This window comes from Lissotriton helveticus, chromosome 3_1 (genome assembly GCF_964261635.1).
Source record: "Lissotriton helveticus chromosome 3_1, aLisHel1.1, whole genome shotgun sequence".
Lineage (NCBI taxonomy): Eukaryota > Metazoa > Chordata > Amphibia > Caudata > Salamandridae > Lissotriton > Lissotriton helveticus.
Genome location: NC_136061.1, coordinates 732,417,964 through 732,431,571, shown reverse-complemented (window position 1 = coordinate 732,431,571; position 13,608 = coordinate 732,417,964). Strand labels below are relative to the sequence as shown.

At 52.3% G+C, this 13,608-nt stretch overlaps 1 protein-coding gene across 1 annotated transcript in view; it reads left to right on the top strand.

Annotated features, from left to right (window-relative positions):
- The window catches only part of OVCH2 (ovochymase 2), a 996,115-nt gene that overhangs the window by 489,285 nt on the left and 493,222 nt on the right, over positions 1-13,608 (top strand). The window contains exon 7 of the mRNA XM_078680899.1: positions 12,756-12,951. Within this exon, the coding sequence (XP_078537025.1) occupies positions 12,756-12,951 (196 nt within the window). The remainder of the gene's footprint in view (positions 1-12,755; positions 12,952-13,608) is intronic.

The following is a 13,608-nucleotide window of genomic DNA, read 5'->3' as shown; positions in this document are numbered from 1 at the left end:
GTGCACGTGAGTGTGCCACCATAGACATACTATATGCTACTATGCAGGCCTTTTTGTGCCAATAATAGGGGTAGTGGCGGGGTGTTGCCACCTTCCCAGAGTAGTTGCACATATATTGAATAGTGTTGATTTACAGTGTGATCTGTTTCTGTTTGTACAATCCCATTAATATGGGGTTACGGGATAGGGACTTTCCCCCTAAGTTGGGTGTGGGCGATGGGTGGTGGGAGTTTTTTTTTTGGACTCATTGGTCAATGTTTGCATGTTCTTATCACGCATTACAGTTGCAGTGTCGCTTAAGTAGTCCTAATATTAGTGTGACAGAAACACAGGACTTAGAGAATGGCTAATAAAGTTGTAGCGGAGGCTAGTGTGGTGCTAATGACCTGGAACATTAGGGGTTTAAATAATGCCCATAAGTATAAGCAGGTGTCAAATTACATGCAAAGATTCCATGTGAACATTGCGTTTTTACAGGAGACTCACCATGCACCACATGTTAAGACACCACTAGCGGTGGGATGGGGGGGCCTCATCAATACTTTGCAGGATACAGCACCTATGCTAGAGGGGTGGTGGTGTTGATACACAAACACAAACAGGTGCCCTTTTGGAAGGAGTAGATTTGTCTGGATGCAGGGGGTCACTATTTATTGGTGAAGGGCACCATGCTTGATCATTCAGTACTTTTTGTCAATATCTATTCCACGAATGTAGATGACCTCAAGTTTTTTGAGTGGGTCCATGACCACATAGTGCACATGTGGGCAGACTGTGTTTATATAGAGGGGGACCTTAATTTGTTTCTCGACCCGGGACGTGATAGCGCGGCGCACGCGATAGCCGTGAAGCCAAGGGCTAAATGAGTAGTGCTGGACACTATTGAACGGTTTGGGTTGGTGGATGCAGGGAGGTACCACTATGATGACCGAGTGGGTATACTCACTACTCTGCGCCTCATAATACCTGGATGCGGTTGGATTACTGGTGCTTGTCGGCTGGGGTTGCTCTGTGGGTCAAAGAGGTTACACATCTCCCGCGTACACTATGGGACCATTCCCCAGTTATGGTGAAATTGCTCGTCCATAGTGCAGGGGGTGTGGAGAGACCGTGGCACTTCCCAGACATGGCCTTGAGAGATCCTGTCTTTGTGGCTGAGCTCGGGGAAGCGATAGTAGAAGAATTCAAATTTAACACTGGGACAGTGGAGTCGATCGCCGGGGGGTGCTCAGAGCTCAGCGGTGCACATTAGCGAATATAGAAGCTCAGCTTGGGGGGCTGGACAGTGCGGCAGTCACAGCAGAATCGCCAACCTACATAGACGTGCAGCACTTTTGGTAGAGGTCTGTGTGGCCCCGGAACGTGAAGCACATTTTCTCGGTAAATATGCAGTCACTCGACCATATGGGGAGGGTGAAAGGCCTGGTAGGACATTAGCCCAGTTGATGCAGCAGACTCACAGTGCCACCAATATAGCGGAGCTTAGCGGGGATGTTGGCGAGCGAATCACAGGTAATGTAGGGGTATTGAGAGAGGTGCTCAAGTATTATATCAACCTGTACACTACAGATACCACCAACCACCCTTCTGCCTCTAGTGATTACCTTGATGAGGTCTCACTTGTTTGAATAGATAAAGCCCACCAAGAGTTTCTGGCAGAACCATTCATAGAGGATGATATCACTGATGCTATCAATGCGTTGGATGGGACTCTGAGAGACGCTGTTATAATCCTGCTGCCTAAACCTGGGAAGGATGTATTAAGATGTAGTTCATACCGGCCCCTTTCGCTCCTGAATTTTGATGATAAAATTTTGGCCAAAGTACTAGCAACTAGGCTCGCTTTGATTGTAGAGAAACTGATATCCCCAGCGCAGTCTGGCTTTATCCCACAGAAGTGCACTGCCCTTAACAATCGTACCTTGTTCGCCACACTGAATAGGATCTCGCAGTCAGTTCCTGAGCCACTGTCCTCCTTGATGCTGAGAAAGCGTTTGATTCCCTTGAGTGGCCCTTCTTGTTTGCTACTATGGCATGGTTTGGAATGCTGGAGCGTCTTATGGCAGTGGTACGGCTGAGTTGTATATATTGCCTATGGCCCGTATTCATACACCAGGTTGCACCATGGCCTCCTCAGCCTACACAGGTACAGCCATCTCCCTGTGGCATGCTAGGATGAGTGAGAGGGAAGGGTGCAGGAGGGGAGCCTCCCCTGTTTCAGTGCAGGAGCGGGACAGGAGCCAACCGGACAGTGGCGTACCCACGGGCGGAGAGGAATCAGCAGGCGCACAGTACTCGGCCGGGGGGCCAATCCCCAAGCCCGCCCATGGACACGGTCCCCACAGGGCATCAGGGGATGCCTGTGACCCACTACCGATGGAGCAAGCCCCCCAACCCTCCCTGCAATCCCTCACCGTGTCGCGTCTGCTGTCCGGATGCAGCCCCTGGTGGGCACGTAGTTCACCACTCCAGCCACTCCGCCACTCGAGGCCTGGCTTCCCTCGTGGAGTTAGGCCTCACCGCGTCCCGCAGCCACAGGTCGGCACCGATCCGTGTCACGATCCACCATCTGGCCGTTCACCTCAGCTTGAGATGCACCAAGTCTCCTACACCGTAAACGGAGCCTCAGGGTGCCGGATCACCATTCAAGCCACCATAACGCATCCTACGAAGGAAGTCTGTGGCGGAACTCCAAGCCTACATGGCCATCACAGTCTTTGGCTTGGCCACTCCGCCCAAGAGTGAGCAATATAAAATTAATTTGTGCATCATCAAAGTAGGTCATAAATGAAAGACTAAGAGAATGTACTAATCTGACTAATGGGTTAACATGTAAGATGAACAACTCCAGTGAACCAGACTCTTCACGCTACAGCGACCACCAGCAATTAACAGCAACATGAGATCTGCACTTCAGGGGGGCGTGGCTGGGCACGCAATGAAGGCAGCAGCGCACGAGTAGAGCTCCGTGCTGAGCTTCCCCTTCCCCGGGCTAATTCTCCGGTAATTATCCTCAAACTGGCCTGAAAACGCAGGCGGACCTCCAGCGACCTGTTCTCGGCACCCTGGCCGACTTTTAAACTTTGAGCACCGACGCAACGTCCCTGGCCTTTCCTGAGATTCCCTGGCGGGACTGGCTGGCACCTGAGCGGCGAGGAGGACTACGAGAGGCCGTGGTCTAGGCCATACAACTAGGCCCCACCGCACGGCCTACAATTCGGAGTCTCCCGCACCTGCACACACGGAGACTCGGGCCTCGAGACCCCCCCGGACATATTGAAACCTGCGCTCCCACCCCCCGCCGCAGGAGAAGAGTTCCTCGCACCCGCCTGGCGAGACGCGGAGGTATTGCGGGTGTACGAGAACCACTGCGCAGGCGGAAAACCAGGCCGGTGCTGTGCATACCGGACTGCCTACCTGTGCTCCAGACGGCGGAGTGGCCCGGGAGGGGCCTGTGACCACCAGGTCAGTGGAGAAATTGCAGTGGCTTGAGGCCAGGACCCACTGCCTAGGCCCTGCGACACGATCCGAGATGCCTGCTGCGCATGGGGCCCTAGACCCGGGAGCCGACGAGCCTTGCTGATCGCTACCTCTCTACCAACACAGCGGAGGGGTTGAGGAAGACACGGATCAGCGGCACCTGGCGAACCACTGGCGAAGTACCGGACGACGCCTGGACGTAGGTCACAGCCACCGGCCCACCTGTCCGGGTGCCTGTGGAGACGCGGCCGTTGCCTGCGGAGGAGACCGGGAGTGAAGGCGATCAGATCTCACTAGCCTGGTACAGCGCGACAGCCACGACCGCACCCCCCCCCCCCCGCAGGGTCTCCCGCCTCTGGCGCACACGGCGAGACTGCGAGGGGTGGACATTAACGAAGGGCAGCGCATACCACCTGAACCCACGTGCTGGCAGCACCAAGACCCCACCAAACCCGGAGCCCATTTGCGAGTTGGGCTGCGTGTGGAAACGGCGCTACTGGATTCGTACCCCTTGCTCTTCCCCTGGGCCCCCATGGGACACGCTAGTCAGTGAGACACAGTGGCGGCTGACTCCAGGCGCTCAAAACGCAGCCCCAACCCTGAGTGACCGCGAGCCCACGCGGGACAGACGCAGTGGGCCCGGAGCGAAGACACAACCAAACGCTCCTTTGGAGGCTACCGGCCACAGCTACAGAACTCTGCAAAAATCGATTGGGAAGTGGACATTCGCCGCAATCTACTAACCCCAAGTTCTCCGGCAACTGCGATTTGGAGACCGCCCCCCCCCACTGGCCTGGAGACGGACTGGGGCCCTTACACCTGCGAGATCTGACCCAGCTGGGGACTCGGCAGGGTGCTGGGATCGCGGGCCACCTGAGGCGCAGGTTAACGACTTGCCACAGCACACCACTGCACGGACCCACCACTCGCGCTGGTGGCACACAGGGGGCCGGCTGCCCTGCCCCGAGCCAACAGTTACCGGAAACGCCTCCCAGCGGGATAACACCACAGCCAGACCAGGAGACGACGTTCGCCTCGCCCCAGGGCTCAGCGGGACTGCGCCATTGATTGAGTCGCCTCGCACATGTCCGGAGGGGTGAGAACCCGCACTGGAACCGGAGGGGCCCCGCCGAAGGGAAAAACTGACAAGTCACTACACAAGATGGCGGCCGACCAAGTGACCTCACGGCTCGATAACATGCTCGCCGCAATGGAACGATTGGAGCAGTCGCTCCAACAGACTAGAACATCTCTGGAATCCAAAATAGACAGTGTTGCCATAGACCTCACCCTCCTAAGGGACGACCACAAGAAACTGGCCGATAGGACGAAGACACTGGAGGGAACAGTGAACGACCTTGGCCCCGCAGTCTCGCAAACCGATAAACAAGTACAGGATCTCCTGAACAGGGTGGAGTACCTAGAGGACCGTGCGGAAGATGCAGAAGGGAGAGCGAGACGCAATAACATCAGACTAGTCGGGGTCCCGGAAAAATGGGAAGGCGCCCGACCGACCCAATGTGTGGAAGACTGGCTACGTGAGCTACTGCCGGAGGGCGCACTCTCGCCGCAGTTCGTGGTGGAAAGGGCACACCGTGTACCCACGCGACCTTATACTACTGGCTCCAACCCGAGGCCGCTGCTTTTCAGGGTCCTGAACTACCGTGACAGGGACACTATCCTGAGGGAAACCAGACGGCTTGGGGAAGTCCGCATCGACAACACTACGGTGATGTTCTTTCCAGACTACACCATACAGGTACAACGTCAGCGCCATGATTTCCTAAAAGTGAAACGCCGACTGCGAGAGGCAGGCCTTAAGTACTCACTACTCTTCCCCGCAAAGCTGAGAGTGGTGGCGAGAGACAAAACCTACTTCTTTAACAACCCTGTGGAGGTGAGCGACTGGCTCGATAGTGGAACGGACACAGCGCCCAGGAACGCGCAGGCTCCTGAGCCAAGACCTCGGAGCCGAGGGCCGCGACTCCGACGTAGAAACAAAGACCACAAAACCAGTCGCCCGGACAACGCGGCTCACCCCTCCCCACCACTGGACCAAATGCTCCAAGAGCAACGAGACGCACTCCGGAGGGTCTCCCAACTTAGCGCCTCACCGACCTCGGAAAATAATCCAGCCACGAGCCCACAGATGGCTCAAAGCGACGATGAGGCCGTCTACGGGATACCAGACTCTCAACTATCGGTGGAACTCCCAGATGTCACGCCACAGACAGCCGGCATGCTCCATTGAAACACTACGCATGCATTCATCGGATAATGCCAGGGCGGCGAGGATGAGACTAGCGGACAGACGATATCTGGGACGCCTCAGCCAGGACTGCGTCTAATGATATCCCTCGCCGCCTTGGTAGCAGACGGAGAGGCCCTGCCGCAGTGAGTACTCACCCAGAGGTATGGACGCTATGAGGGCGATACGTGGGTGGGATTGTATACATGTCATGGCATCCGCCCGTCTCGCAGGGAAACATTCCTACCCCGTGGAACTGGGGAGCACAGTTTGCCTCTCCCCATTGTACGCACATGGTAAACATGACGGCCACACTGTTGGCGACAACTCTAATTTCATGAGAGCCACGTTTGGATATTTGGTGGGAATGACTCGTAGTCCGGGGAAGGGCTACGGATTGACCTCACTTGATTGGACATAGAAGAACTGCCTCATTGACTCCTAGCTCAAGCTGCCCCCTAGACTTGAACACTAAAACTTCGCCTTTCTGGCGTGTTTGGACGGCGACATGTTCCGTTGCCGACCTTTTGGTATTTGCTGCTACTTAGCACTGTTAGTACACCCTGTTACGTTTCCCACTTCCCACCTCAGAGAATTGCCTACACTGTTGATAGAAATGTCGGAATTTGTACCTGCGGAGAGTGGAGGGGGGGGGAGAGGGGCTTTGTGGAGGCGGTCGAGCGGGGGGTGGGGGACGGGGGAGGCGGGTGCCTCCTGCCAAGACAGTTGTTATGGCTGAAATCAGGATTTGCACGTGGAATGTGAGGGGAAAGCACACCATCGAGACGCTACCAAATATACTCATACCTACGTCGCCATAAATTCCATGTCGTTTTCCTACAGGAAACACATCTAAATACAGCTGAGGTGAATGTGCTGCGCAAACGGTGGCGTGGGCAGATCTATGCCACGGAGTATTCCTCCTAGGCCCGTGGGGCACTCATATGGATACGACCGGGCACTCCTTGGGCAGTCATGGATACACAGATAGACACAGGAGGTCGGTATGTAATAGCGAGAGGTAGGCTTGATGGGCATCCTATAGTTCTTGCTTCCATATATTCCCCTAACACTGATCAGGGAAGCTTCCTTGGATGCCTCTCCACGGCGCTGGCGCCCTGGCATGGGCTTCCATGGATCCTCGGGGGCGACTACAATTGTGTCCTTGACGTGCGCTTAGACAGGTCCACTGCACCCCCGCCTGGCGCTCCAGCACACAACACCACGAAGGCTCTCCTCAACTGGGCCCAGCAATGGCGCCTACATGATGCATGGAGGACTCGCAACCCAACGACACGCACGTACTCCTATTGGTCGGGCGCGCATGCGCTACATGTCCGCTTGGACAGATACATGGTTTCCCCCGATCTTCTTCCAATGGTCCTCGACACCCAATACATGGGCCGTACCCACTCAGATCACAATCCACATACACTGGTCATTGCTTGGGACGTCCCACATCCTCCCATCCCCACATGGCGCCTCCAACCAGACCTCTTACTTGAAGCGACCTTCCGCGACTCCATGCTTACACAATCGGCTCAATACTTCCATCTCAATGCTGGCACAGCGTCCACTCCCCAAACTGAATGGGATGCTTTCAAAGTGGTGACCCGGAGGCACTGCCTGGGGACGCAAGGACACATGAGACGCCAAATTGAACGGGACCTGACATGATTGGAATCGGAACTACTAGACCTCGAGTGCCCTGTGGGGGAAGATGCGCACGCCCGTCTGACGGAAGCTAAGGCGAATCACGTCAGCCTACTAGACCGTCTACGAAGTATCAACTTCGCAGCACACTCCGCCCGGGTCCATAGGCAAGGTGACAGACCAGGCAAACTGTTGACCTGGCTGATCGAACGGGAAGATCGATCTGCCCCAATATCAGCCATTCAGGCTAGAGACGGCGAACTACTATACTCTCAGCGCCAGATACACGAGGCATTCACGGGCCATTACACAGGCCTGTATTGCTCCCGACTACGCGTACCACTGATTGCCATCACGGAATATCTCTCTGACATGACTTTACCTACCCTAACACCGGCGCAGCAGGATGACCTCGGGGCACCGTTGGATCCCGAGGAACTCCGCGACACCATCTTTAATCTCTCGAATGGCAAGGGACCGAGTTCTACAAGGCCGCCTCGGACATTCTGATCCCACACCTGGTGAAGATGTACTCTGCGGCGGTAGACGATTTAGCCTTACCCCCGACACTTAACGAGGCGACTCTTGTCTCCTTGCTTAAGCCTGGCAAAGATAGCACGCAGATGGGCTCTTACCGTCCTCTCGCACTCCTGAATACAGATAACAAACATTCTTGCCTCCGCGCTTGCTCGCAGGCTGGCCCCTATGGTTCCTGCGCTGGTACACCATGACCAAAATGGGTTCGTACCGACGAGACACACATCCCACAACATCCGCCGGCTGTTCCGACTGCAAGAATACGCCATTAGGCAGTGGCCACGAGCAGGGTGCCTAGTACTCGATCTGGAGAAGGCGTTCGACTCGGTCGAGTGGCCCTACCTACGAGCGGTCATGGAAAAGTTCGAGCTTGGGGATGACTATCTGACCTTAGTCGGACTCTTATACCGCGAGCCCACGGTCCGAGTCCGCACTGGCGCGTTACTCTCTGACCCCATTCGTGTGAGGAGAGGCACCAGACAGGGTTGCCCATTGTCACCCTTACTGTTCTCCTTAGCAGTAGAGCCCCTGGCGGCGACACTCCGGTCACAAGGAAATGACTGGGGCATACCACTGGCGGACGGACTACATGTAGTGTCACTGTATGCTGATGACCTTCTCTTGTACGTTAGAGACCTGAGCGACGTCCCGGAGTCCCTCACTACCATCTTCGGCAACTTTGAAGAGATGTCGGGATTGCGAGTCAACTGGGCCAAATCGGGGGTATACTCCTTCAGTCCAAACGTTCCCGAATGTGACATACATTTCAGAGGTGAGAGTCTGCAGTGGTACCCCGACACGTTCAGATATCTCGGGATACACATTTATCGAGACCCCACAAACATCTTGGAAGGGAACCTGGTGAGGGCGATCGCCTCTATCCGACCACAGGTGGGGTTCTGGAATACATTACCGCTAAATGTCCCGAGTCGTATAGCCTTAGCGAAAATGATAGTCCTGCCGCGGCTGTTATATTATTTTGCGAATATACCTACGTATGTCCCCACCCGGGTGTTCCGAGACCTCGAGATCCTGCAGAGAAACCTAATTTGGAACAAGGGTCGGCCTCGGGTTGCATTGACGAAACTCTATATGCCCACCGAGGAGGGCGGACTAGCGGTTCCCAACATGGAGCTCTACTATCTAGCAGCGCAAATGCAGTGGGTGTCTGGCTGGCTGGGTGGTAGGAGCCTGGGCGACACGGCCACAGACACCACTATCTGGTCCCAACTCCAAATTCACGTACTATTCCACCCGCTGACGCGGACTCCCCGACCGCCGCAACTGCTACTTGCGGTGGCGCGCAGATGCTTCCTCCGCTGCTTGCGTCTAACACGAGCGACGACTCCATATGCGCCGATATTGCCACTTTTAGGTACTCCGACAGCGGCGGGGACCCTGACCTCTGGGAGGCTGGAAAGCTGGAACACCGCAGAGGTGGAAACGTTGGGCGACCTTTACTCTGACGGCGCCCTCCTCCCCTTTGCAACCCTTGCGAGAGACACATCCCTCCCGGCCGGACAATTCCTGACACACGCGTCCCTCGTTCATGCTTTGACTACAGCTTGGGGAGACATGTCGAGTGAGCCACCAACACACCACTTCCTGCAGTACCGTCATGTCATGAGCAACGGTGCGCACATTATTCATTGGTTAATGCAAGCGCTTCTTTTACACACACACCCGACAACCATACACCTGAGGGAAAAATGGGCGACTGACAGGGGGAGGGACTGGACGGATAAAGAGTGGGCAATGATCCTAGCTAGCCCAGTGAACATCCCCCGCAGCCCTCGCTTCAAAATCATACAGTTTTACATATTACACCGCGCGTACCTCACCCCGGGCAAGATAAATAAGTATTTCTCAGTCACAGACACTGCCTGCAGCCGCTGCTCCCTTCTAGACGCAGACCTCCTACACATGCTCTGGCTCTGCCCTGCCCTCCAGCAGTACTGGGACGGAGTGACCGGGTTACTAAGACATTGTACCAAGGAGCGGGTGCCGCACACGTGGGAAGCCTGCATACTGGGCTTGTACAAACGCACGAGATTAAATAAAGTCCAGACTAGATACTGTGATCTTGGGCTTATCACGGCTAAAAGACTACTCACCAGGCGGTGGAAAGCGGACACACCCCCGCACCTCCGACACTGGTGTCTGTCGCTGACTAACTGGGCTAGGGCTGAGAGCTCTGTCCTGAAGCGGGAAGAGACAGCAGGGCTCAGAAAGTTCCCCCTCGCACAACAATGGGAAGACATACTATATTCTTTCCAACAGAAATGTGTAGAACAGGGAATTATGTGAGATAATATGTACCGCCTCCCCCCACTCCCTAATGCGTATCCCCGCGAATCATGCATGACGAACTACACGCCACCCAGCTGACCAGTATGCAGTACACACCACTTTGCATGTGCTTTACAGTTTCACACTGACGACTACCTACCCCACTCACGAAGGTGCGCCACCATAAGGAAAGCTGCAACGGGGGCCCGGACACTACACCGGACTGACACGCTTAACGGACGCTTGGGGACTCCCTCCCCCCCCACTATCACACTGCCTCACGAACAGCCTGCATTGTCCCGCCCCCCCCGATCTCCTGCCTACATACCTCGCGAGACACGACTGACACGCTGATTCCGATCCCCCCCTCTCGACGTTATGGCGAATTCTGCCCACACTTACTCCTACCCGACTCCTATATAGCTCACGTTCCTGTTTTGTACTCCATTATAGTTTTGGATTTTTTCCCTTTTAGACCGTATCCGTACACATACAACTCCATGTCTCATACCATTTGAACATCATGGCACCCTCGGACGTGACAGCTAGCAATTAGACACCTCCCCTAGGCGCTAAGATACAGAGCACCTACATCCGTGGATATGGGCAAACAAGGCGGTTATGTGCCCCACATATTCTTAGACGCTGCACAACCTCATCACTCGACCAAGTGACACCGTGACCGTCTGAAAGTCGACCCGCACAGAGACGCTTACCAACGACACGTGTAGGATATAACGGGTTCGACAGCTGCAACTGCTATTGATGAGGGTTGGTTCAGCGCAGCTCCTCTGGCCCGCTGACCGAATAAGGAAAAACCCATAGACCACACACTTACATAACAACGAATGCTTGCATGATTACAGTGATGTGTGATGTACTGATATACGCTGCCGGACCCCTGGGTTGTCGGCCTTGAAGCTGTGTTCACCTATTCTGCCCAACATAATGTTCTTTAACTGCGGCTGGCCCAGATGGGTTGTAAGCTACGACGCTGTGTACACTGTATGTCGGACAATAAAGGTCTTTAAAAAAAAAAATTAGATCTGCACTTCAGGCTACAGCGATAACCATCAGCAACACTCTCTCTGCTTCTTGCAGCCTCCTCCACCGCGAAGGGAACTCTTTGTGCTAGACTTTACAAGGTAACCTTTTCAGCAGGACAAACCTAGACACTGTATCCAGTCCCCGCTCCATTGCTGTCAGCCTGAATTTGTGACTTTCTCCCGGTCTCGCATGACCAGATAGCCTCGAGTGGCATGTTTTGCCTTTCGGTGCAATTCTTAGCTGAAACCTTTAATATTGCATATTATTCCACTGATCGGATGTTTGTTGTTTTTGAGTGTAGTAAATTTTACTCTACTTTTCTAAATTGATGTAATATTTTTCTTGTTGTGTGTTTTTACTTTATTGCTTTTAGTGTGGTGAATAAATACTTTACACATTGCCTCAAAGTTAAGCCTGACTACTTTTGTGCCACGCTATCAGAGGGTTAAGAAGGGGTTAATTTAGTGACTTATTGTGGTTCACGCTGACAAGTATCGTGCCTGTGGCTTCAGTAGAGTTTCACCGGCCTTAACCAACAACCCAATTTCTCACAAATGGTATGACCATAGCACAGCATTTCCACTATTCCTTTTCTTGTGCCACGTAATTTGACTTTCTTACTCTTCCCCCACCTTTGTCATTGATCACTACTTTCACCTCAGACTGTGACTCACTTGCACATGATATTCAGGACATAAATTGAAAATCTAATGTATTCTTCCCCTGCCCAGCATCCTGCATGATACAGCCGGCAAATAAGCCACTCTGCACAGAACATTTGAATGTTTAGGTCACTGGATTCCCAGAACTTCCTCCTTTGCTTTACAATGGAAATCTGAACAGATACAATAAATGGATTACAACTGTGCGCTGAGTAAACCCTAATGTTATATTTGCTCACTTTTTCAACACCTTGCATCTGTTAATAGGATGTGATGCCATCAAATCCTATATTTTATCTAATACAAAGAAGACTAATGAAATACATTTTAAAAATATCCATGGAAAAATGCTACCTTAAAAGCATAACTTTTAAGGATACTGTTTATTAATGTAGGGTCTGTGCTAGATGTTATAATTCTAGGAACAGCATATATTGACCACTGATTATTGTCCACGAAATAACGTTACAGAGGGTATGCACAATCTTAGATTTAGGTCCTCAGAACTAGTTGGCGAGACTAGTATGCTCTGGGGATACAACGTCAGCCAATTGGTAGTGGTCTAATGATCCAGCGAGTGGGATTATGGGGTGCAGAAACACTGCACCGAGGTTTACCCGGTGTGGACCCACACCAGTAAGCAGAAGCAAGGGAGTAATGTTCATACTGCATAACAAATATACATGCTTCTCCTCCTCATACTATTGGAACTGATTTTATTTGTACTTTTGACATAAAATAATCTTATTAGTGTAAGAATGACATGACAAGAACAGAATACTGTCTGGCTAATCCTCAAGCACATTATTTCTTATCAAAGATTGCTTTTTCTCACGCAGGGGGATTCTGGTGGCCCGTTTATCTGCAGGCGTAGGCATGGCACCCCAGTTGTAGTTGGAGTGGTCTCTTGGGGGCTAGGGTGTGCTCGCAGCTGGCATGATAATCTTTTCAAAATGAAAGACCACAGAGGATCACCTGGGATCTTCACAAACATATCAGCACTTATTCCATGGATCTCTTGTCACATCAGTAAAGGTAAACAAAATATAACAAGCACTAACTTTAATATTGTTACATAGTAAGTTGTTTTGCCTTATATGGTTGTTACTAAAAATCACAGCAGATTGAATGACTAAATGTGGTTTTATATAGTACATGATTACCCTCACAATGTAAGACAAACCCCATGAAAAACTAAATACTGTTCCTGAAAGTCTTTGAACACCAAGAGCTTGTAGAACTTTAACTGGTACTTCACAATCTAGACTGAGGGGAAGACAGTTACAGGGATTGACTATATCGAAAGAAAATTAGTGACACTCATTTTATTTTTCAAAAATACTAGAGTAATAGAGGACGGGTAAATGGCTCTAACAGAATGAACGCTCTAGTACTTATCCTGAAAGCATGTCAAAATGCTTGGCCAAGCTTTACACATAAACGTTTTCCCTATCAGGAGCCAATTCAGTGCTGACAAATAGTATAGTTGTGAACTCCCTGGATACCTAGAATAAGGTGAGCAGACACATTTTGAACTATTTGCAATCTGTCTAGTAAGGACTTACATGCACCCAATTATATATACTCAACAAAACCAATTATGACAACATTAGTTCCTAAATATCTGAAGAACGAGGAAGTAATAAGCAGATTTTCTGCAAAAGCACGATGTAAAAAAAAAGCTAATAAATG